Source organism: Enhydra lutris, unplaced genomic scaffold, assembly GCF_002288905.1.
Source record: "Enhydra lutris kenyoni isolate GAN:26980312 unplaced genomic scaffold, ASM228890v2 scaffoldscaffold37, whole genome shotgun sequence".
Lineage (NCBI taxonomy): Eukaryota > Metazoa > Chordata > Mammalia > Carnivora > Mustelidae > Enhydra > Enhydra lutris.
Genome location: NW_019154121.1, coordinates 16,342,221 through 16,368,253, shown reverse-complemented (window position 1 = coordinate 16,368,253; position 26,033 = coordinate 16,342,221). Strand labels below are relative to the sequence as shown.

Below are 26,033 nucleotides of genomic sequence, written 5' to 3'. Positions count from 1 at the left end.
TGGACTGAGAGAGTGCTGGTGTCTATTATGCGTTCAATACGTGACTACTGCATGAATGACCACATCTAGGCAGGCAAAGTCAGATGAACACATGCTGAATGAGTGGTGCTACAGGGAAACCACCAATGTCAGCTGCCCTTGAGGAGTGTGTAAGGAAGACAGAAGGCTAAGGTCGCTGATTTGCACTGCTTGTGAGGTTGGATGGGAGTCACTATCTATCAATAACTAGAATTTATTATCTTCAAAGTACTATTCTAAGAGGTTTACAAATATTAATTCATTTCATCTTCATGATAATCTTATAAAATAGCAACTATTATTATCTCCATTTTACTAATGAGGAGACGGATGGACCAAGAGGTTAAGTACTTTGCCCAAGATCTCACAGCTGAAAAATGACAGATTTAGGAGTGGAACATAGGAAGTCTGGCTCCAGAATCTGTGCTTGGACCATTCCACTACAATGCCTCTTTATCTACCCAGCAGGTGCTTTCTAAATATTTTAGCTGCTATAATCACAGTTCCTTTGACACCAGATGTCTGTAGTCTGTCCCAGCCTTAAGAAAAGACAAATTCGGGGAAAAAAAAAAAAAAAAAAAAAGAAAGAAAAGAAAAGACAAATTCGGCTCTCAAGCTCTAAGAAGTTAGGCTAGTAAGCCTGTCCTGTAGGTGCTGTAGATAGGAAGGCATACATCCTGGATATTACTTGGATATGATCTAGGTTTCTGGAAAGATACTTGAAAACTTTACTCCAACTGTTTGTTCCATTATCGTATTAAAATGAACATCTCCTCCCCCCCACACCCTACCTTCTAAGCCAGAAAGAACTGATGTTGGGAAAATGTGTTGACTTTCTTTGACTTTTGTTTTATTTCATTTGGTCCCCAGTGTTGCAAAAAATGTAGCCTAAAGAGAGGTCTCAGGAAATTTTCATAGTTATATGTTAACTCTTTTATCAGAGTGTTTAAAACAATTCTTAAAAAGCCTCCAATTTCTCTGAAATTTTTGGGATCGAAAATTAACAACACCTTAATAGGACACAGAATCAACAGAAAATATTTTTTGTAAAATTACTGTTAAGTAGAGGTTAAATGACTTGTAACCCTTTGAGGTAGCAGACTTGTTTTGTAAATTATCCTGACATCTTAGTTTCTGTCTTGAAAAGGAGATTTACATTTTTCTTTGTCTTTTTTTTTTTTTTAAGATTTTATTTATTTATTTGACAGAGAGAGAGAGAGAGAGCACAAGCAGGCAGAGCTGTAACCAGAGGGAGAAGCAGGCTCTCTGCTGAGCAGGGAGCCCAACACAGGGCTTGATCCCAGCACCCTGGGATCATGACCTGAGCCAAAGGCAGATACTTAACCGACTGAGACACCCAAGTGCTCCCATTTTAATTTTCATTAAAAAAAAAATTTTTTTTGAGATTCACCTTTTTAAATTCCAAACCCATGCTACATTATAGATAAACATGCAGGACCCTACATTGTTATTTTATATCCAGGTAAGAAAAGTCTTTTAATTTGGGGTTGGCTTTGAAGAGAAATCACAAAAGTGTCCATCTGTGCATGGTCAGCTCCAGCTAGACCCTGGTACCTGCCACTAACAGCACTCCTTCAGTTCTAGCAGAGAACTTAGAAGAAGTTTCCCAAAGCCAGATTTAGCCTCCAGTACACAGGCAGAAGCCTCAGACTGAAGTCAAAGAGACCTTGCATTTTCAGCCTTTTGAGAGGTGTCTTTGTTCCCAGTGCCTAGCAAAGAGCCAGGACAAAGGAGGTCAAATAAATGTTCTTGTTTTTGTTTTGCTCTTTCCAGCTGGATAGAGTTAGGAAAGTATATTGCCTGATCTTCTCATGGACAGCAAAGGCAACAGAATTATGGCTGAAACACACACAATAAAGTGATAGGATATGCTTGCCTGGGCTGCAGATGTGGATAATACATGAAAAGTAGGCCCATGTGGAATCTGGTGGGCACCTGGCAGTCTATAATGTCCACTTTACTTCCTTGACATTGTGCTTCCTCAGCATCTTGGATGATGGCAAATGCTGTTATCGTATTCTCTTTTTCTAAACGATACGGGTCTTAGGATTAATCTCGGGATTTTACTGAATGGTTTTTTTTTTTTTTTTTCTTTTACAATGAATTATGAGGTAATCCTATTTGTGTCTGACACTTCTTTGTGTTCAATGGCAATGACGTGTTGTGTTCTTTCTTCTTATCAGTTTGAAAAATGAGGAAAAATGGGACTGTGCCTGTCTTTAATTCTGTTATCAACAACTGAGAGAAAACATATGTGCCATGTATTTTGCCAAGGCTGTATTTTGTAAACAAACTGCCATTGTTAATTTTGGGGAGTGTTTCTGATTCATTACTAGCCATGATTCTGCATATTTTTATTTTTTAGAATCTTACTTTCTTACACATATTTCCTTTTGATTCTTTCATCATCTTTTATGATTTCTCAATATTCTTCTCTATTAAGAGTAAATACCATTATAATTCAACATGCCATAAATAATTTTCTTGAATATCTACTTTGTGCCTAACACTGCTCTGGTTGCTGAAGATGAACTACTAAAGAAAGCAGTCCAGGTTCTTGCTCTCTTCTCTTGGGGAGAAGACCATAAGCAAATAAACAAATAAGATAATTACACATAGTGATAAACACTATGGAAAAATTCAAACAGGCTGTCATTTCAGTATGAAAAGGTAGTGTGTGTGGATGGCCAAGAAGAGGGGTAGTGGAGTCAGACCAGGACTTGAATCACAGTTCTAACACTACCCTATTGTGTGATCTTGACAAGCCACGTTAGTCTTTCTGTGCCTTAATTTTTTCATCTGTAAAATGGGAACAACTGCAGCCTCTATCTCAGAGACTTGCTTTAAGGATTATATGATTATATTTGGAAAGCACTTAGAACAGTGTCTGACCTATACCAGGCACTTTGCAACATTAGCTTTCATTATTTTAGTAGTTAACATTTACTGAGCGCTTTTTATGAGCCAGGAATTACAATTATGATGTATTCATCAAAATAACCATATAAAGAATTCATTATTAACTCCTTTTCATAGATGAGGAATCTGAAGGTCAGCGAGGCTAGATAACTCTCACAAGGTCATGTAGCTAGAAAGTACCAAAAGCACTGTATGACTTCTGTGCTGCCCTCAAACATCTGTCTCTCTTCACAAGAAGTTTTATTTTTTCCAAATATTTACTTTCCAGTGGCTCTGTAATTAAGTCCATTATATCTGTAATCTCATGTTTGTAGCTAGAAAGATAATACATATTTACTGCAAATAACATTCATCCTCAGGTTTTTTCTTTTCTGATTCTGATTTTTTTTTCTGTTTTGCTGCAGCCTAAAATTCAGCTGTTAATTATGTTAACAACATATTTTATACACACCTGATGTTATTTTATTAAAAGGGAATTCATTAATTATTAACCGTGTTGCCCTTTAGAGGTTACATACAGTTTTCTGTTGCATCTGTACCTTTTACATTAAATGTTTTAGGGTAGAGCTTTAGAAAGCATTTCCATTTGTGATGTCCCAAATTTTATCCACTTAGTTGAAATTCAAAATTGTTACTATTTTTTGTAATGACCTTTTCAGACATCTTTCTCCTCTTCCTAATCACAGTTCCATTTAGACCAAATGACATGCAGAAATCCTCACTTCAGTGGTAATCTGCTTTCTTTTTATATCCAGTTTTAAACCATAATCACTACTCTCTTCCTTCAATTGCTCAGATCCTTGGTGTATTTTATTAAGCAACCATCTTGCTAGATTTAAGGAAAGTGCTCTCTTAGAGCAAGGGAGAGTTCTAAAGCCCCAGGGCTTAGCACAATGTAGCACTACAGATTCCAAGACTAAGCATATAACATAGTTAATGAGGCTTTGAAGAGAAAGCACTATCAAATCTGTGAACTTGGCTTATACTGGTTGTGTAACCATGGACTTATTCTCCTTTCTAAAGAAGTGGAGAATAGGTGAGGACACAAAGGGCATTAACTGAGATCACACTGTTGACCCTTCTTCAAGATGTGGTTGCTAATAGGCACCTGAGTCAGGGAGACCACTGCTGGAATTTGCCTCACCACTTCATTATGTAACGTGACTGGGATTTTGTCCCTTCATATTCAAAATGGGGATAATAACGTTATGATGTTGATGATATAATGGCATATATAAATATCTAGACATTATAGGCATAATAATAACAATTAATATTATTTGTTGTTACCTCTTTCCATGTTCACTTATGATTTTTTGAATTCTTTAAATTAGTTCATTCCTTGGGGCACCTGGGCAGCTCAGTTAGTTAACAGTCTGCCTTCAGCTCAGGTCATGATTTCCTTGGGTCTACTTCTCCCTCTCCCACTGCCCCTCCCCCTGCTCCTGCTCTCTCTCTGTCTCAAACGAGTAAATAAAATCTTTAAAAAAATTAGTTCATTCTTTAATGTATGTGGACACTTCAGGATCGTATAAACCAAGAAATTTCTTTTGCCTCCATCTAACTATGTATCATGTATTTTTATTATCATCTTTAGAACTAGTGTCAGCTTCTCCACACGTTCCAACCCATTTTCAAGAGTCTCACCGGCACCCAAATCATCACTGACTGAGTCATTCATCACACATTTATTGACTACCTATTATGCTCACTCCCTTCCTCCATGAAATATTCTGTGGAGACACTGGATATTTCTTTACTTGAATTACAAAACGGAGGGAAAAATACAACGATACCAGTTACTAAGATAGCAAGAAGGAAGCAGTGGTACCTACTGGGGATGGAGTGGTTGCAGCCAGGAAGGAGGACATGATCTCTAGCTTGTTCTTTGAGAGAAAAAGGGTTTGTCAAGTGGACAGAAGAAGAAGAGAATTCTGGGCAGACAGAATCATAGTCACTAATTTACAGAAGATGACAAGGCCTGTTAGGTGAAGGATAAGCAAATTTGGTGTCAGTAGAATATAAAGTACAAGAGAGGTGCAGCTGGGGATGTAAAAGGAGACATATATTTAGATGCATTTTTTTAGAGTATCTAAGAAAACTGGGCCTGGCATATAATACCCCATAAGTGCACTTAAATTTTATTCAAAAGACCAGCTCTTGTTTTATAAAATAAAGTACATTATGGGGCACCTGGGTGGCTCAGTCAGTTAAGCGTCTGACTTCAGCTCCGGTCATGATCTCAGGGTCCTGGGATTGAGCCCCACATAGTGTTCCCTGCTCAGTGGGGAGCCTGCTTCTTCCTTTCCCTCTCCCCCTGCTTGTGTTCTCTCTCACTCACTCTCCCTCAAATAAATAAATAAAATCTTTAAAAAAGCACATTATATCTTACTCAGATGTTTTATTTGTATCTTATTTACAGCTTGTTCTAGAGTCTCAGCCTCTCTGTAAATTTTTATTTATTTTGCTCTATAATTAAGAAAGACAAAGACACAGAATTGCAATGAGAAAACACAAATTGTGAGAAAAATTTCATAGCTCAGAGGAAAGAACTACAATAATGTATACCTAATATACCAATATCATCCACAATCACAAAGTAATCAAATAAAAGATCAACAAGAAAATCCGCTTTCTTTGCTTCCAATAAGATTAAGTATTCCTTTATCAGAAGACAAGTGGAGATGTTTTCTCCTGAATCTAGAAGGAGGGAAGACTGTGCTCCTAACTGTAAAGACAACTATGCAGGTTGAAGATCCTGTTTCCCTCAGCAGTTTTCTCCACACATCCTCCCTGCCAGGACCTCCCCGTCCCATACCCCTCCAAGAATCTATCCCCTGCGTTTTGATGATGATTTTGTAGACATTCCACTTTCATTCTTTCTCACTAATAGTTACCCAAAGTAACCATTTCTCTGTAATTTTGTAGATAATTGTGTTTCTTTTAAAATACCCTTTGTGTTTCAGCTGCTCATTGCTAAGTCATAACAGCTGGGGACTGTTACTAAAACTCTAACATTTCTCCTTTTGCTTCCCAGAAAAATCTCCCATGGGAAATGGCACCTATTTTTAAGAAATTCAAATATTTGAAAGAAAGCAAAAATATTTAAAATTTAGATAAAGTAGGGTGTGGTTATTAATATTATTAGGAAATCAATCTTCTTACAAAAAATCTTCTGAGTGACCTTAAACAAAGAGGAATTTATGTATTTGCTACTACATAATCAAGAAAGATTACAAATATCTTTTTATGAAGCTACTTATTATATGCAACCAGATAATTCTTGCACACATTTCCAAGGGAATAAGGTGGCTTTAACCTTGATTTTAGATCCCTTTTGACACCAGTGACCTCTATAAAGGATATTAAGTGCTCCAAATTTTTCTAGAAAGAAAACATACCCGTTAATGGAGAACAACTGCATGAAGGTTTCTTTTGCAACCTGTGATCCCTTGGCAATTTACATAACACATTGGGTATTATGATAGTTGCGCCAAAAGAAAAGCTAGTACTTATAAAATCATTTCTGAATTGGGAAAATATCTTACATCCTGAAGAATAGGGAGCCCTGGCTGGCTCAGATAGTAGAGCGTGAGACTCTTGATCTCAGGGTTGTGAGTTCAAGCCCTGCACAGAGCTATTTTTCTAAAAATAATTAATTAAGATATAAGGAACAGATATAAACATTACCCAAGTAAAAAAGAACAATTTTTTACTCCTTAATGCTCCAGGCTATTAAGCATCTTCCTATTAGGCATTTTTTTTCTCCTTTAAACCCTGCAAATAAGATTTATCTATATTCCTTTATGGTTTCAGCTTCAGTTTTTATTTAAATAAGTTATTCATTAATTACATTGCTGCCTATAAGAGCAAGAGGAAATGACTTTGATGTACATGAAGTGGAAGAGAGACTTCTCAGTGTATACTTTTAAATAATATTTTGAATTTTGAATCCATGTAATTATATTACTATTAAAAAATAAAGTTAAGGGGCACCTCAGTGGCTCAGTCAGTTAAGCATCAGACTCTTGGTTTCAGCTCAGGCATGATCTCAGGTCCTGAAATTGGCAACCCCTCCCCCACCCCACCCCAAATCAGGCTCTGTGCTCAACATGAAGGCTGCTTGTCCCTCTTCCCTGTTCCTCTTCCCCCATCTCCCTCCTCATAAAATCTTTAAAAAATAAAGTTAAAATGATATACCATCAAACATTCACCCATCAAACAAACATGAATATGTTTTTCTCAAGAAGTGTTTATTTAGCAAACTTTTCTCAAGAAGTGTTTATTTAGCAAACTTCTAGATTGAGTCAAGTAACTTTATTTGGATAAAAGAATTATAAAACAGTATGATGCTAAAGAACATCTGAAGAACAGTATGAAGCACAAGAAACAGAATCAGAGGATCTGGGTTCAAGTTCAGCTCACAGTACTTATGGGTAGCACGACCATGGCAAATTACTTAAATTCACCAAGCTTCACTTTTGCTACCTTCACAAATACTTCCCATCTATTCAACTCTCACAGTTGTGTAGACCCCGTGGGAAACATATCTGAAAGCCTTTCGTGAATGGAGAAGTCTTAAACTTGTGCTAGTTTATATATATATATATATATATATATATATATATATATGCACATATATACAGACACACATACTTGTGTGTGTGTATATATATATATTCAAAGGTTTTATTTATTTATTTGACAGAAAGAAAGCACAAGGAGCGGGGGGGCAGAAGGAGAGGGAGAAGCAGGGTCTCCATCCTGGGATCAGGACCTAAGCCAAAGGCAGACACTTAACTGATTAAGCCACCTAGGCACCCCAATATTTTATATTTTTTTAATGTTTCTAAGACTTACAAAAATGCACAAAGCCACCATGAGATTCTTTGGAAAAAAGTCTATTTGTTTGCTTAATTTTTTGCTCTCACATATCAAACAACCAAAGTCAGAGAGTGTTTTTGTCTTTGGCAGCCTGGTCAGCAGCAATGCCAAAATCAATGTTGGGACTACATAATCTACTCTCCTAGATTGATTACTTTTTCAGCATGGAAAATCAATGTTTGGGAGCTCCAGTTAATTAACATGATTCCCAATAGGCATATCAGGGGGAGTAAATTTGCTCTGCCACTGAAGTTCAAGAGAAATTGAGAAGCATGAATATTTGTTTAGCTCATTCATTCATTCACAAATATTTGCTGATTGCCTACTCTGTGCCAGGCACTGTTCTAGGCTTTGGGGACAAAACAGTAAGCAAAACAGGCAAAACCTGATGCTCCCATGGAGTCTACGTTCTAGTGCAAAATTAATTGAGCTTAGAGCTTTTTTGGATCCTAAACACACACACACACACACACACACACACCCCTACACCTCTTATTTCTAACAGCTTTTCTTGCCTTCTGCTAAAACAGCTTAAAACTGTTTTTTGGTGACAGAATCCTTCATTTATCCAAGACCAAACATGAAAAACAAATAAAGCCTGTTCTGGTTGGAGGGGGACTGAAGCCAGGGCCCAGGTTGTTTCCTCTGATACCCCTCTGCCCAACTCGCTGGTTCCACCATTCTTTCCCTGGACCGCAGAACTCTGCGGAGAACAGTTTATTTGACACTTCCACACAGGGAATTATTTTCACATTGATTCTGTTACCTAAAGAAGTCCCTCAAGAGCCCCTACTCACAGACTCCCAAGGGCTTTTTAAACTTTCTTTCCCGCTCTGGATCTACTTCTCCTTCTCTCTCTCTTTCCACACAATAACTACGTTATAGATTTTTCTGGACTTTCTGATAATTACCATAATAATGATAGTTATTACTTATTGAAGATGTTCTATTTGTCAGGGTGTGTGCTTGACATTTTGCATGCACTGACTTCATTAACCCTCAAAATAGTCCTAAGAGATAGGTGTGAGTCTTTATTCTACAAATAAAGAATGATGTTCCCAGAGGTGAAGTAATTTGTTTAAAGTGACACAGCTGTTAACGGCAGAGCTGGAATTTGAGCCATATCTATCTGATTTCACAGTGGGAATTCTTAACCACTATTGCTTCCCAAACTCTGTGAAGCTCCTTGATCCTGTCTGTACTTAGATAGTTTTAAGGATAATGCAAAGATCTGATGAGAGTGGGGGTTGGGGGGTAATGGCTGGGCGAAGGTTGCGTTGGGAGCAATGTTTATTCAACAAGCTTGTTGTTGAGGGTTATGATAGTAGCTGTCATTTGCGGATGGCTTTATATATTCTCGACATTCTTCATTTTCTCTAATTCGCCCAGAAACTTTGGAAGGCAAATATGATTATCCCTATGATACAGGTGAAGAATTTCAGGCTTAGGTTATCACTCACTTAAGTCCTCAAAGGTAGTAAGTGGTGAGTCTTCCGCCTGCCTTTATACCAGTTTGGGATCACACCTACTCTTAGAGACGAACTGCAGGCCCCCAACTCCCATAGCTTGAAAAGAACAACAGAAAAAAACCACCACAAATTCAAAAGGAAGGGAATTCACCCACCTAGCTTGCAACTGCTCCTTGGCCTAGGGCCTACGGCAAGCCAATAGTAGCCTGTCTCCATTCTCAATCACTAGACTCTGATCTGTCTGCCTGTGGGCCCTGCCTAGCCCGAATACTCTTATCTTTATTTCCCCATCTGACTCGTCTTTGTCCTCTCTGTACCTCTGCCCTCTCTCTCTCTTTGGGTACACAGCATTTATCCTTCAATAGATTCTCCACATCCCCTCCATTTCTTCCCTCTCTTCTAATTCCTTTATCACCATGAGAATCTGCTTCCTTTTCCTTCCTCCTTTGAGAAGTGATCTAGTGCCATGGCTGTTCTGGAGTCCTTCTGCTTGAGAATGACTCCTGGTTGTACTCTACTGGTTAGTTGTCTGACCTTGGAAAAACCACTTATGCTTTCTGAGTTTCCATATCCTCATCTGTCAACGAGCAAATGGGCAATGCAATCAAACCTCTGTTGTAAGTTCTTGAGCTGTTTAAATGAGTAAGTCTATGCAGACTTACTTTAGAACGTCATCAGACATGTGGTGAGTGCTCCGTACTAGCTTTAAGTATTCTCTCTTTTGCTACCAACTCCCTTTCTCTTTCCATCTTCCTCTCTTTGACATCTATATTTTGTTCTGTCTTAGCTAAAATAAAAAAAAATAGGAGAGTTCCTACAGAATAGATACATTTATTCATTGGCATCATTTATTTATTTATTTATTTTTTCACTTGGTCTACATTTATTGAGTGCCTACTGTGAACGAGGTTCTGTATTAGGGACTAGGATATAAAAATGAATAAAACATGCTTTTCCCTGAGGGGTGTATTTGTCTTGTAACAGTCAATCATGCTGTCCCATATTTTAACAAAATGAATTAATTCATGTATTTTAATAAGCCAACATGTAAGTCTACTGACTTTATTACCAACTCTCCCCCTAAGTCTGTCTATTCCTCTCCATCTCTTCTGCCACTACTCTAAGCCGGCCACCACCATTTCACCTGGATGAGCACCTTTTAATCTGGGTCTTTCCCAGCCTCTTTGACACTACTGGCCTATTCTCTATTCAGCAGCCAGAGCTAGTTTTTAGAAGAACAATTCTGGGGGCACCTGGGTGGCTCAGTCGTTAAGCGTCTGCCTTCAGCTTAGGTCATAATCCCAGGGTCCTGGGAATCGAGCCCCACACTGAGTCCCATATCCAGCCCACATTGTGCTGCCAGATCAGCGAGCCTGCTTCCCCCTCTCCCTCTTCCTGCTGTTCCTACTTCTCTCTCTCTGTCAAATAAATAAATAAAATCTTAAAAAAAAAAAAAAAAAAAAAAGAACAACAACAACTCTGATCCTGCCAGCCTTTGGCTTAAAACTTTTCAACACCAGTGCTTTCAGGGGAAAGACCCAAATACCTGTCCTTCATAATCTGCCCATGTCCCCCTCTTTCACTTCCTTATGCACAATGTCTCTCCCACTTTCTCACATACACTTCCCTCCTCTTCCTCACAACTGCTTCCTCTGCTCTGCTTTGACAAATTAATGTCTACTCATCCTTCAGATTCAAGAAAATATTATTTCCTTGGGATGCCTTCTTGACCCTCTATCTAGGTCACAGTGTTTTGTTTGTTTTGGTTTGGTGTGGGTATACACTGAGAATATACTTGAGTATGTAGACTCTCAGAGTCTAGTTCTAAGTTCTTGTCTTTTTCTAGAGCACTCACCTGAGCTTATCTGATTTACTGGTGTGATTTTACTCTGCTTATCATTCTACCTCTAATGTCCAGGGCAATGTGTCACTCAGTGGAAGCATTTAATAATAGCTGAATGAAGACCGAATGAATGAATTTTTGTTCTGCCGTTGCTTAATTTCCCCAATGTGTCAGCAACTCCTATTAAGGAAGAAAATTACCCTTATCAGTAGGAACGTGAATATGAGAAAGCTGAGCAAATAAAAGAAGATTATCTTGAACCCCAAAGTATAATTTGGATACTTTTGTCTTTTATAGACTTAGTCATTGAGTGTACCAGGAATCCTATCTGGATTAGGAATCTATAAAGCACATCAAAGATGTATTTATTTCCCGGGCTTGGCTTTTCCATTCTAAAGTTACTACTACTTGTGATTCTGAGAATCAAAAACATAACCATTATTTCAGCTTTCTGAATCTTTTATTTACTGAAATGGACTTTTTTCCCCAAATTATTCCTTTTTACCCCCAATAAATCTATTTCCAGGCTTGGTAGTTATAGTTTAGTTCAATTTCATATGAAACTGGTAAGATTTGGGCTATAAGGGGTCTATGAATGTACAATAAATTGTTAATCTTGGAAGCACCAACAAGCAGTAAGTGTTTCTACTTGAATTAAACTTAAAAACCATTATTGGAGGGTTCAAATTCTCTTCAACACAGAGAGAGCATTTTCCACAGATATAGATCTTTTCCTGTCCCACCAACTGGGTGAAAGCAGAATTTCCGTGTGTTTAAAATGTGAGGAATAAAATGAGAACATTCTGAAATTATCTGCTTGCAATAATTGTTCCTTATGACACGTTCTAATTAGAAGACACAGTAACTACATTTCATAGAATGTCAGCTAGAAAGAGCCTTAAAAATAATCTAACCACCTTAATTAACAAACAAGGGCATCACTGTTGAGAAGTGATGTGGCTCAGATGTGGTCAAAAAAGCATCAGCTTCAGAGTCAGGGAAGGGAGCAGGAAAGTGCCTCATCACTCATTATTAAATTTGATGGTTGGCTTAAATACTGGGATTTTTCAAACAAATGTGGAGGTGAACTACACTTGGCACTGAGAATATGGAGTAAAGTTAGTAAGTATTTTAGATCTGTTTTAGCTTATATTCCCCTTCTGCTTGTTTCTGTGGAACATTCTTTAATAGTTGTCTATAATGTCCTGAAATTCCTTATCAGTGGAGGATCTGGGTTCAGTTGGTAATATTTGTATAGTCAAGAGTATATTTAGTAAACTTTATTTTTTTTTAAGATTTTTATTTATTTATTTGAGAGAGAGAGAATGAGAGAGAGAGAGAGCATAAGAAGGGGGAAGGTCAGAGAAAGAAGCAGATTCCCTGCTAGGCAGGGAGCTGATGTGGGACTTGATCCTGGAACTCCAGGATCATGACCTCAGCTGAAGGCAGTCTTTTAACAACTGAGCCAGCCAGGTGCCCCTGATTAGGACCCTTTAGTCCCATGTATTTGATCTGGGTGTGGCTAACTCAAGGGATGGATCTAAGAGATCTTTTTGGTTGTCAAAATGTCTCTAGCACAAAGATTTATTTAGCCTTCTTTTAGTATTAGGTAGTGAGTGCTTTATGATGCTGGATGCCACGGGTCCTTCAAAATGTTATAAAATCACAAGATTAGACACCCAAAGATCAATATATTTTATTATGGAATGAAAGTTGTTATGAGGCTGGGCAGAGACGGAATAACAGGAAGGGAAAGGACCTGTATCAGCTTTGTAAATATCTTTAGCCCCTCTGATAAGAGTTTGAGATATTGTATTCCCAGGACAGATAATTAGGTCAAGAGAATTTTTTGAGTCAGGAGGTGATATCTCACTTTGTCCCCATTACATTACTCTACGTCCAAACTAGGGTATAAGAATGGAGAACAAAAAGCAGCATCATTAATCACTGAAGTATCTGGACAGAACGTCCCATGATCCTGCAGACTCTGTTTGCAGGAATCATCCTATCTGTCATGTGCTGTGGTGGATGTTGGGGAGTTAAAAAAGCAACTGGGAGAAGGCTAGGAACAAGACAGATTAAGTGAAGGGACATCTTGGGAGATTTCTAGTTCCAGGAGGAGGCAGTATCTGTTGGTGGAGCCTGTATGTATATGAGAGAGATTCGAGGAGAAAGATAAGGCTAAGCAATACAAATTCTAGAGACATATAAAGTCTTACGTAAGTTTCTTTCCTAACAGTTTGATAAAAATTAGAATATGCCAATCAAATTAGCTAAACCAGATTTAATGCAATATATTTGGAGAAATCCCATATGTGGCAAAACAGAATATCACTGAGGATGAACTGATAATGGATGGATGGACAGATGGATGAAAGATGCCACGTGAAGAAATTAGGGAAGAGGAAAAGCATAATGTATTTGAACTGTTTCTTGAACTACCAATATTCTCAGATTGGTGGTTATTTTTTAAATTATTAATAACTGCTTATATTTTTAAAGCTCTCTTATATGTATCATTCAGTTGTGATACAGGGATAAAAGCAATTAACATGAGTAATAAGCTAGAAGTGAAAGTGAAATTATGTGCATGAGAAAGCCCCAAGGCTCCATAAGAATATTTCAACCCCCTTTTGACCATAATAATCTAGTTGGATTAGATTCCTTGGGCTAATTAAGCCATCAGCCATCATGAACTACTACAGTAAATTCAAAGAATTAAGGGATTTACTATCTGGTTTAGCTAGCCTCAGTTTTAGTAGTTATAACAAATGTTAAGATAATGGACTGCTTTCCTATGTGGATACTGACTGAGCTTCAATCCCCGCATCTGTGAAGCTGGATAAGGTGATCTATAAGGATTCTTCCAACTGGTAATTTCCATTTCTCAATGATTCTAGTTAAACCACAGAGAATGCACCAAGTTAACCAGACAGTGCATTCATTTCTTCTTAAAGAATGCAAAAAAACGCAAAGCACAAAGATGCAGTATTAGTGAAAAAATCTTCAAATAACAGAATTCATACTTCTATAGTACTTGATGGGTTATGTCTTTTATCTAGAATTCAGTAACTTTGAAAATATTTAACTTGTCCTAACTTTTCCTAACTGAGAAAATGCAAACTCATAAAGATGAATAACTAGCATGAGGTCACACAGCTAGAATTAGAATTGGCATTAGAATACTGGTCTTCTCTTCCTAGTCCAGAGTCTTGCACAGTACCTCCCATTCCAAAGCTCATCCTGAATGTTCCCTGATGATGCTGATGCAATTTCTGACCAAGACCTACAGCTGGACTTTATGAATATTGCCTGAGCATTTGAGATGCAGTTATTTGCATTGAGAAACTATCTCAGCACACCACAGCTGCTCATTCATATGCATAAACTTATGTAGACATTGATTTAAGGAAAGAAATATAGCTTGTATTGTAAGTAAGCTTCTTGGGTGTTGTATATACTCTCATTTCTGGGAACTTTTAGATATAGGAGGTGTCTATGGTTTTCAGAGGGTAAATTACATACTCATTTTAAGTTTCCATCACATCTTTGACCTCATAGAGAAATAGATCATGGTGTCCAACTCTGGTTTAAACTTGTGACTTAATTCAGAGGAGTAACTCTGGAAAAGATCAGAATTTCACTTCCTTCTGAAAAGAATGAGAGAATGAGTACTTTTCTTTCTGAATTAGCTTCACAATTTAAAAGGAGTAAAAAAGATTACTGAAATGATCTGCTTTAAAATATAGTAAGTTACTTAAAGAAATTTTAAAGTGATGCCTTAGTGCCTTTATTTTTTGGTCTGTACAGTCATCTATCAGGATGAAGTTCAATCTCACCTCATCCTCACTCAATGGCTTCTCTACGCACTTGCAGGAGAGGCAGGAGAGGCTGTAATGAAAGGGGATGAAGCCTGAGTAGGTTCACTGTTTCATTAGATGGGGAGTTCTAGCAAGATTTATGAATTTGCTTGATAATCTATATTTAGAGGGGAGGTATAGGCCAGGTAGAGGTGAATGACACATGAACTTCCTAGAGCCCCTGCAGCCTGCCCTGTCCCTAGTAAAACAACTTGAGTAACACATGCCAGAAATCAAACCTAGTGATGCTGCCTCAGGTGACATCACCCTGGATCCAGGTATAGGGAGTCCAACCCGGAGTGACAAATCACAGTTTCTGCAGGGTCCTCAAGTATTCTGGCACAGTGCTTCTCAAACTACATGTAAATAACCTATGGATTTGATAAAATGTAGATTCTGATTTAGAAGGCTGGAGTGGGGCCTGGGATTATGCATTTCTACCAGCTCTCAATTGATCTCTATGCTGCTGGTTCACAGATCACACTCGGTAGACCAGGATTCTAGAATAATTTCTTTCTTCCTTCAGCTTCCTGCATGGCTTATTCCCTGATTTCTTTGAGATCTCTGCTGAAATATGAACTTATTAGCTAGATCTTCTAGATCTACCATATTTTCTTCAATACTATCACTTTTACGTTTCTTCCTATTTCTTTATACTACTTATCATAATCTAACAAATTTAATATTTATTTGAGAGGGCCTTTGGGTTCACTGCTTTATCATTTCCTAAGAATACTGAGTGGGGCACAGTAAGTGTTTAGTAAAAATATCCATTAACCAAATACAGGTATATAAATGAACCACATCATTTCTCTGCCACAGTTCCATAAACTAGACCACATTTATAAGTCTTATTTTTAATTAAGTCTGTCCTTTGGACTTTTCTTTTCAAGTAGCCTGTTGAAAAATAAAATGTGGATCACTGGGGGTTGTATGGAAGTATTAAATCACTATACTGTATACCAGAAACTAATAATACACTGTTTGTTAACTGGAATCTGAATAAAAGCTTAAAAAAAAAAGGCGGACGAAATCAGACTCCTCCACTGTGTACGCAAGTCCCTGCTTGCTGATGGGGACCCTCAAGGAGCTCATCTTCCCTGCTTGCAGGCCCTTCTGAAGCCTTTACAGGATTCAAATCAATGCCCTGAGTAGTTGGATTAAAGCCAAGAGAATATTGGTGGTTGTCATAAGAATACCTTGGCAATTAATTATCTCTATTTTGTGCTTTATCCAACAATTTATATTGTTCACTTCATTGTCCTAGTGAATATCTGGTGTTTTTTTACTTCAATCCCAGTCAGTGGTCTCACAGTAAACAGAGGTATTATAGCATAGTGAGAAGGCAGCAAATGTTATAAAGGCTTGTCCCAGTCGGATTCAGAGAAATGCTGTGTTAGACCCGTTCTGACAAATGCACAATTTGGTTACAATCAGTGACTTAAAAAAAAAAAAAAAAAAAGATTTATTTATTTATTTGAGAGCAAGAGTGAGAAAAAGAATGAGTGGGAGCGACCAAGGGAGAGAGAATCTCCAGCAGATTCCACGGTGAGCATGGAGTCCAATGCAGGGCTTAATCTCATAACCCTGAGATCATGACTTGAGCTGAATCCAAGAGTGGGAGGCTCAACAGATTAAGCCACTCAGGAGCCCCAGTGACTTTTTAAAATTCATCAATGGTGTTAAAGTTGAGTTTTAGAACTTTAAAAAATCTTAGAGCTTTAATCATCTTTTCTTTGTGTTATATTACAGAACAATAGCTGTAGATATTCCTCAGTGCAGGAGAAAGGATGTTTATCCACTAGGGTCATTTCTTTGTAAGAAAAAAAAAGGCACTACCTAAAAACTGCATCAACACCAGATGTCCAATCTGGGGACAGACAAATTTACCATTTTCTGCATCTAATATCAGAACCCCATTCAATACTCATCCAGCAAATATTTCTTAAACACTTACTATTAATTATTTGCCAACACACTGAAGATATTTTATTGTACTTCTAAAGCACATAGAGACCCATTCAATAACTCTTTCATAAAGCATAGTCAAATTCATATCGTGCAAATTCTCTCAGGACATAAAATGAACGATAAGTGGGTTCTTGCCCTCTAGAAGCTTACTTGAGTGGGGAAATGTGCAAATCATGCTAAGGGACACACAAACTATCTGAATATAGGTCTAGAGAGCTCAGAGAAAGAATTAATCAACATTAACTTACAGATAAAAGATGACTTCATAGTGGAATTGACGTCTGCAGGCCCTCAAAATGAGTAGGGATAGAAAGGGAGGAAAGGGAATTCCAGGGAGAGGAACCCACATGAGCAAAGGTCCAGAAACATGACTGCTAAGGACCAAGTGTTGAGGAACAGAAAGCAGTCCTGTGTAGCATGGGAGAGTAAAAAATGATGATGGTGGTGGGTGATGATGGTGCAGGGAGTAAGGAGGGAGCATAGAGTTTGGCTGGGACCATATTGTGAAGGGCATGGAGTTTGTGCACAGGTACCTTGGGGTCATATCCTAGAGAACAATAATTCTGACAGCAATGGGGAAGACAGCTGGAAAGGGACAGGGAAGAGTGTATGCATGTGTTGGGCAGGCATTATGGTTCCTTTTCTGAAGTGGTGTTGGGGTAACTTCACTAACTGAACATAGGTAATTGGAGTTTAGAAGAATTAACTTCCTATAATGCTTAAGTAGAATTATTCCTTAAGTATCAGATACATGATCTTCTTAAAAAAAGAAATAAAGAAAATAACTTCATTATTTACTTCCTAATATCAAAATAATACATATTAGTTTCCAAGTAAACATGTGACAGAAAGTAGATTTAAAAAAAAGATGGTATAAATGAATTATAATCTACCACCAGAAAGAAACACGGTTTGCATGTGACTCTTCAAATGCGGGTTTAATTCTACTACCTAGAACTAGACACTGAATAAAATTTAATGATGGCTAGAGTAATTTAGACAACTGGGAGCAAGATCATTTTAAGCAGAAGTATAAGAACTTTGGTCTTACTTGGCACAGTGAAACTTGCCAAGGAAGACATTTATTGTTATATTATGATAATTATAAATTATTTATAATTATTCAAAAAATGAGCTAAGTCTTATGAAAAACACAGTTGGAAACTGTTTTATATTTTGCAATACATACTTGTTTAGCACTTATTTTCTGCTTTGAAGCAAAAATGAAAAAATGCAAGTTGTAAAACTGAATCATCCCTCCAATCTTCAATTATTTTCAGGTGGAAACTCAAGTGCTAAAGAATGGTAAGTATTATTTGCTAGTTCAGCAACTCTTTAAGAAATACCATTAATATGTATAACACTAAAAATGAACAATATAAAAGTGAACAAAATATAGGTTTTGTGCCTGCACACATAGAGTTCAAAATCTTATTTAGTTTAGCAAGATATTTTTTCTCTCCGCTTTTCAGAATAGAAATCCCACCTATTTTTCAAAGTCTGGCTCCATTTCCCCATTTCCATGAAGTACTCTTATACTGTTTTGACTCCTGCAGGTTTATCCCTTCTCTGACATTCCACACTGCTCAGGGTTGGTGTCATTATTATACAATTTTGGTCCTACATCATCCGAAAACGATCTCTTAAAAGTAGCTAAGTCCTTTAATCTCAGTAAGATTTAAAAAAAAAAAAAATTTCTTAAAAGAAAATGACTTGGGCTGGGGGTAAGGGCCAAATTTCCTGAATATTTAATAATACCGAGGAAAGAATCTAGTACATTCCTGATAAAGGCATTTGAATGTAAATGAAAAAATTACTGAAAGAAAGTCTGGTTCATGACCATACCAAAAGAGAAGTCAGTAAAATTTGTCTTAGCATGGACACCTCACAATACTAGTGCAAATGAAGGAGATCTGGTAAGAATTTCCTAATGAACTCTGTGGCATATTCTTCTTTTCACTTGTTATCTTAAAGGTAAATTGTTCATTATTTCCTAAAAGTGTTGTATAATTTAAATGTCCCTAAATAGTCTAAACAACAATCCAATTAGTTTTCCATTTCAAACAATAGTTAAATTAAAGCTCAGTTACACATTAAACTTACAAAGGGGGAAAGAGGATTGCTTGATGTTACATTACCACATTTCCAACTGATTTAAAGCTGTGACAAATGAGAATACAGTTAGACTTATTAAAATAGGGAATTCTGTGAATCCTATCTGTACTTTGGCATTTTGAAATAAGCTTATTGGTTTTTTTTTTTTTAAGATTTTATTTATTTATTTGACAGACAGAGATCACAAGTAGGCAGAGAGGCAGAGAGAGAGGAGGAAGCAAGCTCCCTGCTGAGCAGAGCCCCAATGGGGCTTGATTCCAGGACCCTGGGATCATGACCTGTGCTGAAGACGGAGGCTTTAACCCACTGAGCCACTCAGGCACCCCAAGCTTATCATTTTTATTTACAAATTTCTTCAGAAGCACTTAGAAAATCTATTTATGCTTTATAAGACATGCTTGCTTTGAATAGGCATCCTCACAAAGTACAGCAAAGTATTCAAATTAAGTACATTGCTTAAAGGAAGCAAATGCAGTAAGGAAGCTTAAGATGATTTATGTTGATAGAACTGACATGCTTGTCCTTTACTGTAACCCTTAAAGTTTCAAAATCACTCTGTTCAAGGTCATTTGAATGGCTATCTTTACTATCAATGGCTTCTAATTGGTATAATTGGTGTCGGAGAGGAAACTCTTGAGAAATGGGAAAACAGCCTGGAATATTCATGCCATGTGCCAGGTTATGGTGAAGGGCATACGGTTTGAGAGTGAACGAAGACTGCTGTAAAGAAAATGGAAAAATTCCGCAGGAAAGTTCTTATTCTATATGAAGTAGAATTTGCTCCTCAAATTATGCTAACCCAAATGGTTTTATTTTCTGTTTTACAATGGATCCTTCTGGAGCCAATTTATTCCTAGTAGAAGACATTTCTACTAATCTTTAAGAAGTAGAAAGACTTTCAAAACTGTCTGGGTAGAAAGTTTTCTCCCGGTCCTGTCATCACCCATCTGTGACAATCACAAATCCCTTCTTCCCCAGCTCTCTGGCCATATCTGGGCGAGGCCAATAGGAGAAAGCATTTAGTACATGTTTTTTAATAACTTAATTGCAAATTCTAATTCTAAATTCAGGCAAAATAAATGTAACATTCCAAAAGACACATGGCAGAATGTTTTCTTTATATTCACGTGAAATATGTGGTTGGCTACCATTATGGTAAAATCTAAGACATCACAGGCAAGACACAAACCTCTGTCTTCCAAAGAAGAGACCAACTGACATTAAGAAAGAGTCACTTTAAAAGGTCAAAGAAGCTCTTTATACCCCCACGCAAAAAGGCTCTTCCTTAATGGCATCTTGTACTTGCATGTTTATCTGTTTAATAGTCCTGTCTACTAGCCTTGTGAACCAACTACATTTCTTGAAGACAGGAAACCACACCCCTCGGCTTTTTTGTAAAGTCAGCCCACAGTGGGTGCTTAACTATATTTCATTAACAAAAGGAGTAATCTATATACAAATTTGCTGAAAAATCAAACACACAATAGGTCACTTCTAGGTGGTCTCCCTGAGAATCATTCTGATCACAGATACATGTTGAAACAAACCAAAGAGCAGGGTATGGCTAATGCAATTCAGGATATCTCATTAAGTTTCAGTTGGCTAATCCAATTGACAACGCCTCACCAAGTTTCAGGGTTTACAGTAGCATGTCACAAACAAGCAATACTATAGCAGAAAAAGCCAAAAACAAAACAAAACAAAACAAACCCACACCAGGGACAACCAAAAATCATGTTAGCGTTAGTAAGAGTTCATGCCACGAAGAGAGAATATGGTCCGCTGATCATGGTCTGTTTCTCTCTCCCCTTGCTTCTGAAGGGATTCCAGACCAACCACCCTCCCCCACTCAGTGTGCCACTTTGGCCTGTGGATTTTGACCTGAAGGCAATCTGGACCCTCCAGGGTCAAGAGAAACTTTTGCCCCTCCCATAAATACATAAAAGAATCTCAGTTGGGGGTGTTTCCCAGAACAAGGGTTATTAGCAGAGGTAAATTTTATCGAGTGACCCATTTGTATGGCAGGGCAAATATCTAATTACCAAACATCTGTTCTTCTTATGGCCCTGTGAAATGGACTTCTGTCCTCTGAAGTCCCAGACCCCTGCCCACATCTTAGCTCAGGATGACATATATACCTTATTTTGCCTGTCTATGTGGATTTCCCCATACGTATGCTATTAAATCTGTTTTTTTGCTTGTTAATCTGTCTCATGTCAATTTGATTTTTAGTCCACCTTAATTCTTCTTACAATATTCATTGCTGACCACAAGTGTGTACCAGATAAAAACATGAATAATAAAATCGATGGTAGGTTTTTTGGATTTTGTTTGTTTTGAATTCATATTTCAAACAGGACTTTTTCTGACGTTTTCTTTGGAAGGTTAAGAGTAACAAAGCCTCATGTTCTTTGGACATGGAGCACCTATTTTTCAGGATAAGTAAGTTTAAAAAAAAAAAGCCTTGTTGGTGGAGACTGGTTAATACAGGTGATCAGAAAGGTGGGTATATACTAACAAAGAAACACAGTGGAACTTGGTAAAGGTGGGTTCTCACTGACCTTCAGGTTGGTATTGTGCTATAATGGTCACCGTCTGTCCAGCCCCCTTCAGGGCAGCAGCAGCCTGCTCGTGAGATGCTCCACGGAGGTCAATGCCATTCACCTGGAGGAGGAAGCCAGAGAATTTTGATATTTCATAAGGCAGATTATTCTGATAGAAGAAAAATGTTTCTCCACTGAGAAGCTAAGATTATGTCACCTGCCTCAAAACCCCTCCCGTCCTACCAAGGCATTTGAGTGTTACATAGCAAGTTTCAGGCTCTTGACAACTTTTAGTTAGCAGAGACATGAAATTTCATCTTTTGGCGTTTATAGCATGTCTGACTGGGTTGAAACTTTGTCTATGCATGTCTACAAGAATTTTAGTGTGTGCATTTAATATGCCTCTGTGACTTTCCTAGATTTCTGGGATGGATATGAGCCTTCAAAATTAGAGGAAAAACAGGATAATAAGGAGAGACACATGTAATGTACATCGACGAGTATGTGCTGACAGATTAATATATTCAGATGAGGTTCTGCGTAGACTGTATGAAATGGGGCTGGCTACCTGCCAAATCCCTCTTTTTGGTCAGATGCCTGGTCTTGTCATCCCAAGCTTGGTTAGACAGCCCTGAGCCTTGTTCCAAAATAAACTCGACTGCCCCATTTCTCATGTACAATTCCAGAATGAATTCTGACAAAATGAAATAAAGGATGGCTAGAGTTTATGTTGCTGTTGCTAACTCCCATTTTGGGGCTGATGCCAAAAGAGAAACAGAACATCTAAAAAACAAGCACAAAACCCCGCCAAGAGGGAAAAATCATTCTGATGTCAAATTTAATGAGAAGTAAAAATTAAAATCTTTCTCAAATCAACTCAGTCTAAGTCAACATAATATAATTACTGAGTGCCTCCAACATCAGGGCTCTGTTTCTGCCCCAGGAAAGGGACCAGGGGAGGAGAACAAAGGTGAGCAAGGCAGGTCCCTAAGAAGCTTCTCTGCTTCAACTGAACACACAGTAAGTCCAGCTTTTCTAACCTACATAGAGCTAGTTTTTTGCAGTTGATGCCACAATTCTGTTTCCTTTTATTCATAGAGAGGTTGGCTACCATCCACGAAAAAAACAAAACAGAACAAAACAAAAAACCCTGACTAGTTGCATATAAAATATAAAATCTTATTTTGCCTCTCATCTCTTTGACAATGACACTGGGTGGTGGATGGTGAATTGCTTCTGTTTCCCCATCGGGCCTGGGTTGTCTGTAATCTTTAGTTCCATATCCTAGATCTCCCATAATAGCTTTGTGAAAGTTTCCTTGTCGACTTTTATAATTGTCCCTGCCTCTTCCCTGCTTTCTATTCTGGTGAGCTCCTTACTGAGAGCATGAATGACATGGTAACATGGAGAGGTCCAGTGAGCTGGGCGTGGCCTGACTATGCCACTCACCAGTGGAGCAACCGTCCTTTCACCTCCTGAGGCTCAACACTTCTGCCTTGGAGGGAAGCGATTGTGAGGAGTCTAAAACCCCTTTGAACTATACAATTCTGGATTTACTTGTTAGTAGATGACAGTCATTTCAGAGACTGTCTAGGCACGGATGAGTCAGAGTATGACTCAGACAGCCGGAAGAGACAGGAAAAGTAATAAGATGTAGGCTCTTGCCTACAGGAAATTGAACGCATAAACTTCGTGGGCCAAATAACCTCTTGTCTTGTCAAATAATTAGGGTTAACTTCCTATTAAAAAATAACACATGATCGTGGTAAATGAATTCTAATGTTTCAGAAAGGTATCTAAGGAAAAGTAAAAAAATCCCCTCATCATCTTCCCTTAGTTTTTTTGTGTATACTTTCTAGAAATCTACTATCTGCATATGCACGCACACAACTTTCTCTATTTCTGCTTCTTTCTTTACATATTTTAATATATCATCACATTTTTAGTTAAGTGAGTAGGATCTTATATATATGTGTATATATATATATATATATACATATATATATAAAATTCTATAACCTGTTTCTGTTTCACTGTTCATTTAACAATAGATCTTGGACAATCAGCTCATACCACTTTACCTTCTTAACAAGAGTCCAGTAATCCACCAGCATTTTTTTCAAAAGGATCCTCACCATTGTAAGTTCTAAGATTGTGTCCAGATTTTGGCTACTATGAGCAATTATGGAGATATTTCTGAAGGGTAAATTCCCTGGAAAGATACTTTCTAAGTCAAAGGGAACAGGCATTATTTGTTTCTTTTAATTTCCCTTGCACGTTTTTAACATGATTATTTATTCACTAAGCAAACAGAAACTAATAAAGGAGAAAGCAAAAAGAAAAAGGCCAGAATCTCCTTGCTCAAATAATGTATTGATATAAAAAATAAAACTAACGGTCTTGTTCGTGAAGAAGTAGAAGCATCGAAAGGTTTGGAGAGGTATTACAGGAACGGTGGCGACAACGGTGTTCCGTTGGGACATTAGAGGCATAAGTAATCTTGCTGCTATGCTTCCAAGCTGTAGTCTGAATCAACCTAAATTTTAAACGGACGTGAACCTCTGAGGTAGAAAATCAAATATATTTTAAAAGTCAGGATGTGGGATCAAGGAGGACAGCCTTGGCAGCAATGGCCCTTGAACCAGCAACAGTGGATGCAGTCATTCCAGCACCAGCAGGATCCAAGCCAGATTGACTGGGCTGCATTGGCTCAAGCTTGGATTGCCCAAAGAGAAGCTTCAGGGCAGCAAAGTATGGTAGAACAACCACCAGGAATGATGCCAAATGGACAAGATATGTCTACAATGGAATCTGGTCCAAACAATCATGGGAATTTTCAAGGGGATTCAAACTTTAACAGAATGTGGCAACCAGACTGACAGGGGCTGGGAACACTGGAAACCTCACTTGGCATCTAGGGAAGAGAGCATTCTTTTTTTTTTTTTTTAATTAATTAATTAATTTATTTTTTAAAGATTTTTATTTATTTATTTGACAGACAGAGATCACAAGTAGGCAGAGAGGCAGGCAGAGAGAGAGGAAGGGAAGCAGGCTCCCCACTGAGCAGAGAGCCCGATGCGTGACTCGATCCCAGGACCCTGAGATCATGACCTGAGCCGAAGGCAGTGGCTTAACCCACTGAGCCACCCAGGCGCCCGGAAGAGAGCATTCTATGTCTCTCTGTTGCAACCTCTGGCCTTTTCAGAAGCAGCACTGGCAGAGCAAAACATGTCTAGCCTCTAATTAAAGAAATACTGTGTCACTCTGTGACAAACTAGTCTGTCAAATATACTCTGCCCCTACTGTCCACCCATCTTTTTCTTCCCTTTTTTTTCAGATAGTGAAGATCTTCCATAAGTTTTTATGTTTTATTTTTTGTTTGTTTGCTTTTTTTTTTTTTTTTTTACTTCACACTATGATTTAGATTTCTTGATGCTAGTTCAGTTTTCCATGTCTTGTGTTAATTATTTTTAGCTGTCACTTCAAAATATTTATAGAGGAATCTTTAAGTATGCTAATGGTGAAGTTTTAATCTCCCTTTCCCTATTGATACTTATTATTGTTTCTCAATGTAAGAGTGGAAAATTCAGGAGGTAAACCTCTAACATCACTTTTTAAAGAATAATGAATATTCTAATCTTTGATACTCTGAGGTAGTTTATTTCTAGTTTTCTTGAAGTTACACCAAATTTCCCCAAATTTGAAAATGTTCTGGTTCCCAAGTTCAAGTTCATAAATAACTTACCCTGGCATTCCTTCTCCCCAACTTTATTCTACTGGCTCTCTTTGTGACCTGGGCAAGTGATTTACCTCTGTGTGCCTCAGTTTCCCCACTTTAAATTGGCAAAAATAATACCTGCTTTCTCCCTACCTCACAGGGATGTTGTGAGGATAAATGTGTTCATGGAAGAAAGAAATTATATATTAAATCTCAAGGTGTTATTTTCTATGGTATTGTTATTGAACAGAAATAGAAAAATTCAACAACAAAAAAAATAAAATAAAACTAACATATGTACATAATGAACACACATGAAAATTAAAGCAATACAAAAGGCGTAAAAATATAATGGTCCCCCTAACTGTTATTATTCTAAGAGCTCTTTGTATATACTGCCAATTATTTTTGTTATGAATATAAGCAGGTTTATCAAGTCATAATTTTAAAATTGTATACAAATAAGGTATTTTACACATAGTTTTTATGCCTTTATTTTTTCCACTTACTAATAGATCTTAAAGAATTTTCCTTTTTTTTTTTTTAAAGATTTTATTTATTCATTTGACAGAGAGAGAGATCACAAGTAGGCAGAGAGGCAGGCAGAGAGAGAGAGGGGGAAGCAGGCTCCCTGCTGAGCAGAGAGCCCAATGTGGAGCTCGATCCCAGGAC

The 26,033-nt window shown here is 37.7% G+C and overlaps 1 protein-coding gene and 1 pseudogene across 5 annotated transcripts in view; one reads left to right on the top strand and one right to left on the bottom strand.

Moving 5' to 3' along the window:
- The window catches only part of LOC111154393 (discs large MAGUK scaffold protein 2), a 1,367,735-nt gene that overhangs the window by 279,007 nt on the left and 1,062,695 nt on the right, over nt 1–26,033 (bottom strand). For all 5 annotated transcript variants that reach the window (XM_022513932.1, XM_022513933.1, XM_022513930.1 and 2 more), the window contains one exon: nt 21,662–21,764. In XM_022513932.1, the coding sequence (XP_022369640.1) occupies nt 21,662–21,764 (103 nt within the window). The remainder of the gene's footprint in view (nt 1–21,661; nt 21,765–26,033) is intronic.
- LOC111154353 lies at nt 24,149–24,522 on the top strand (annotated as a pseudogene).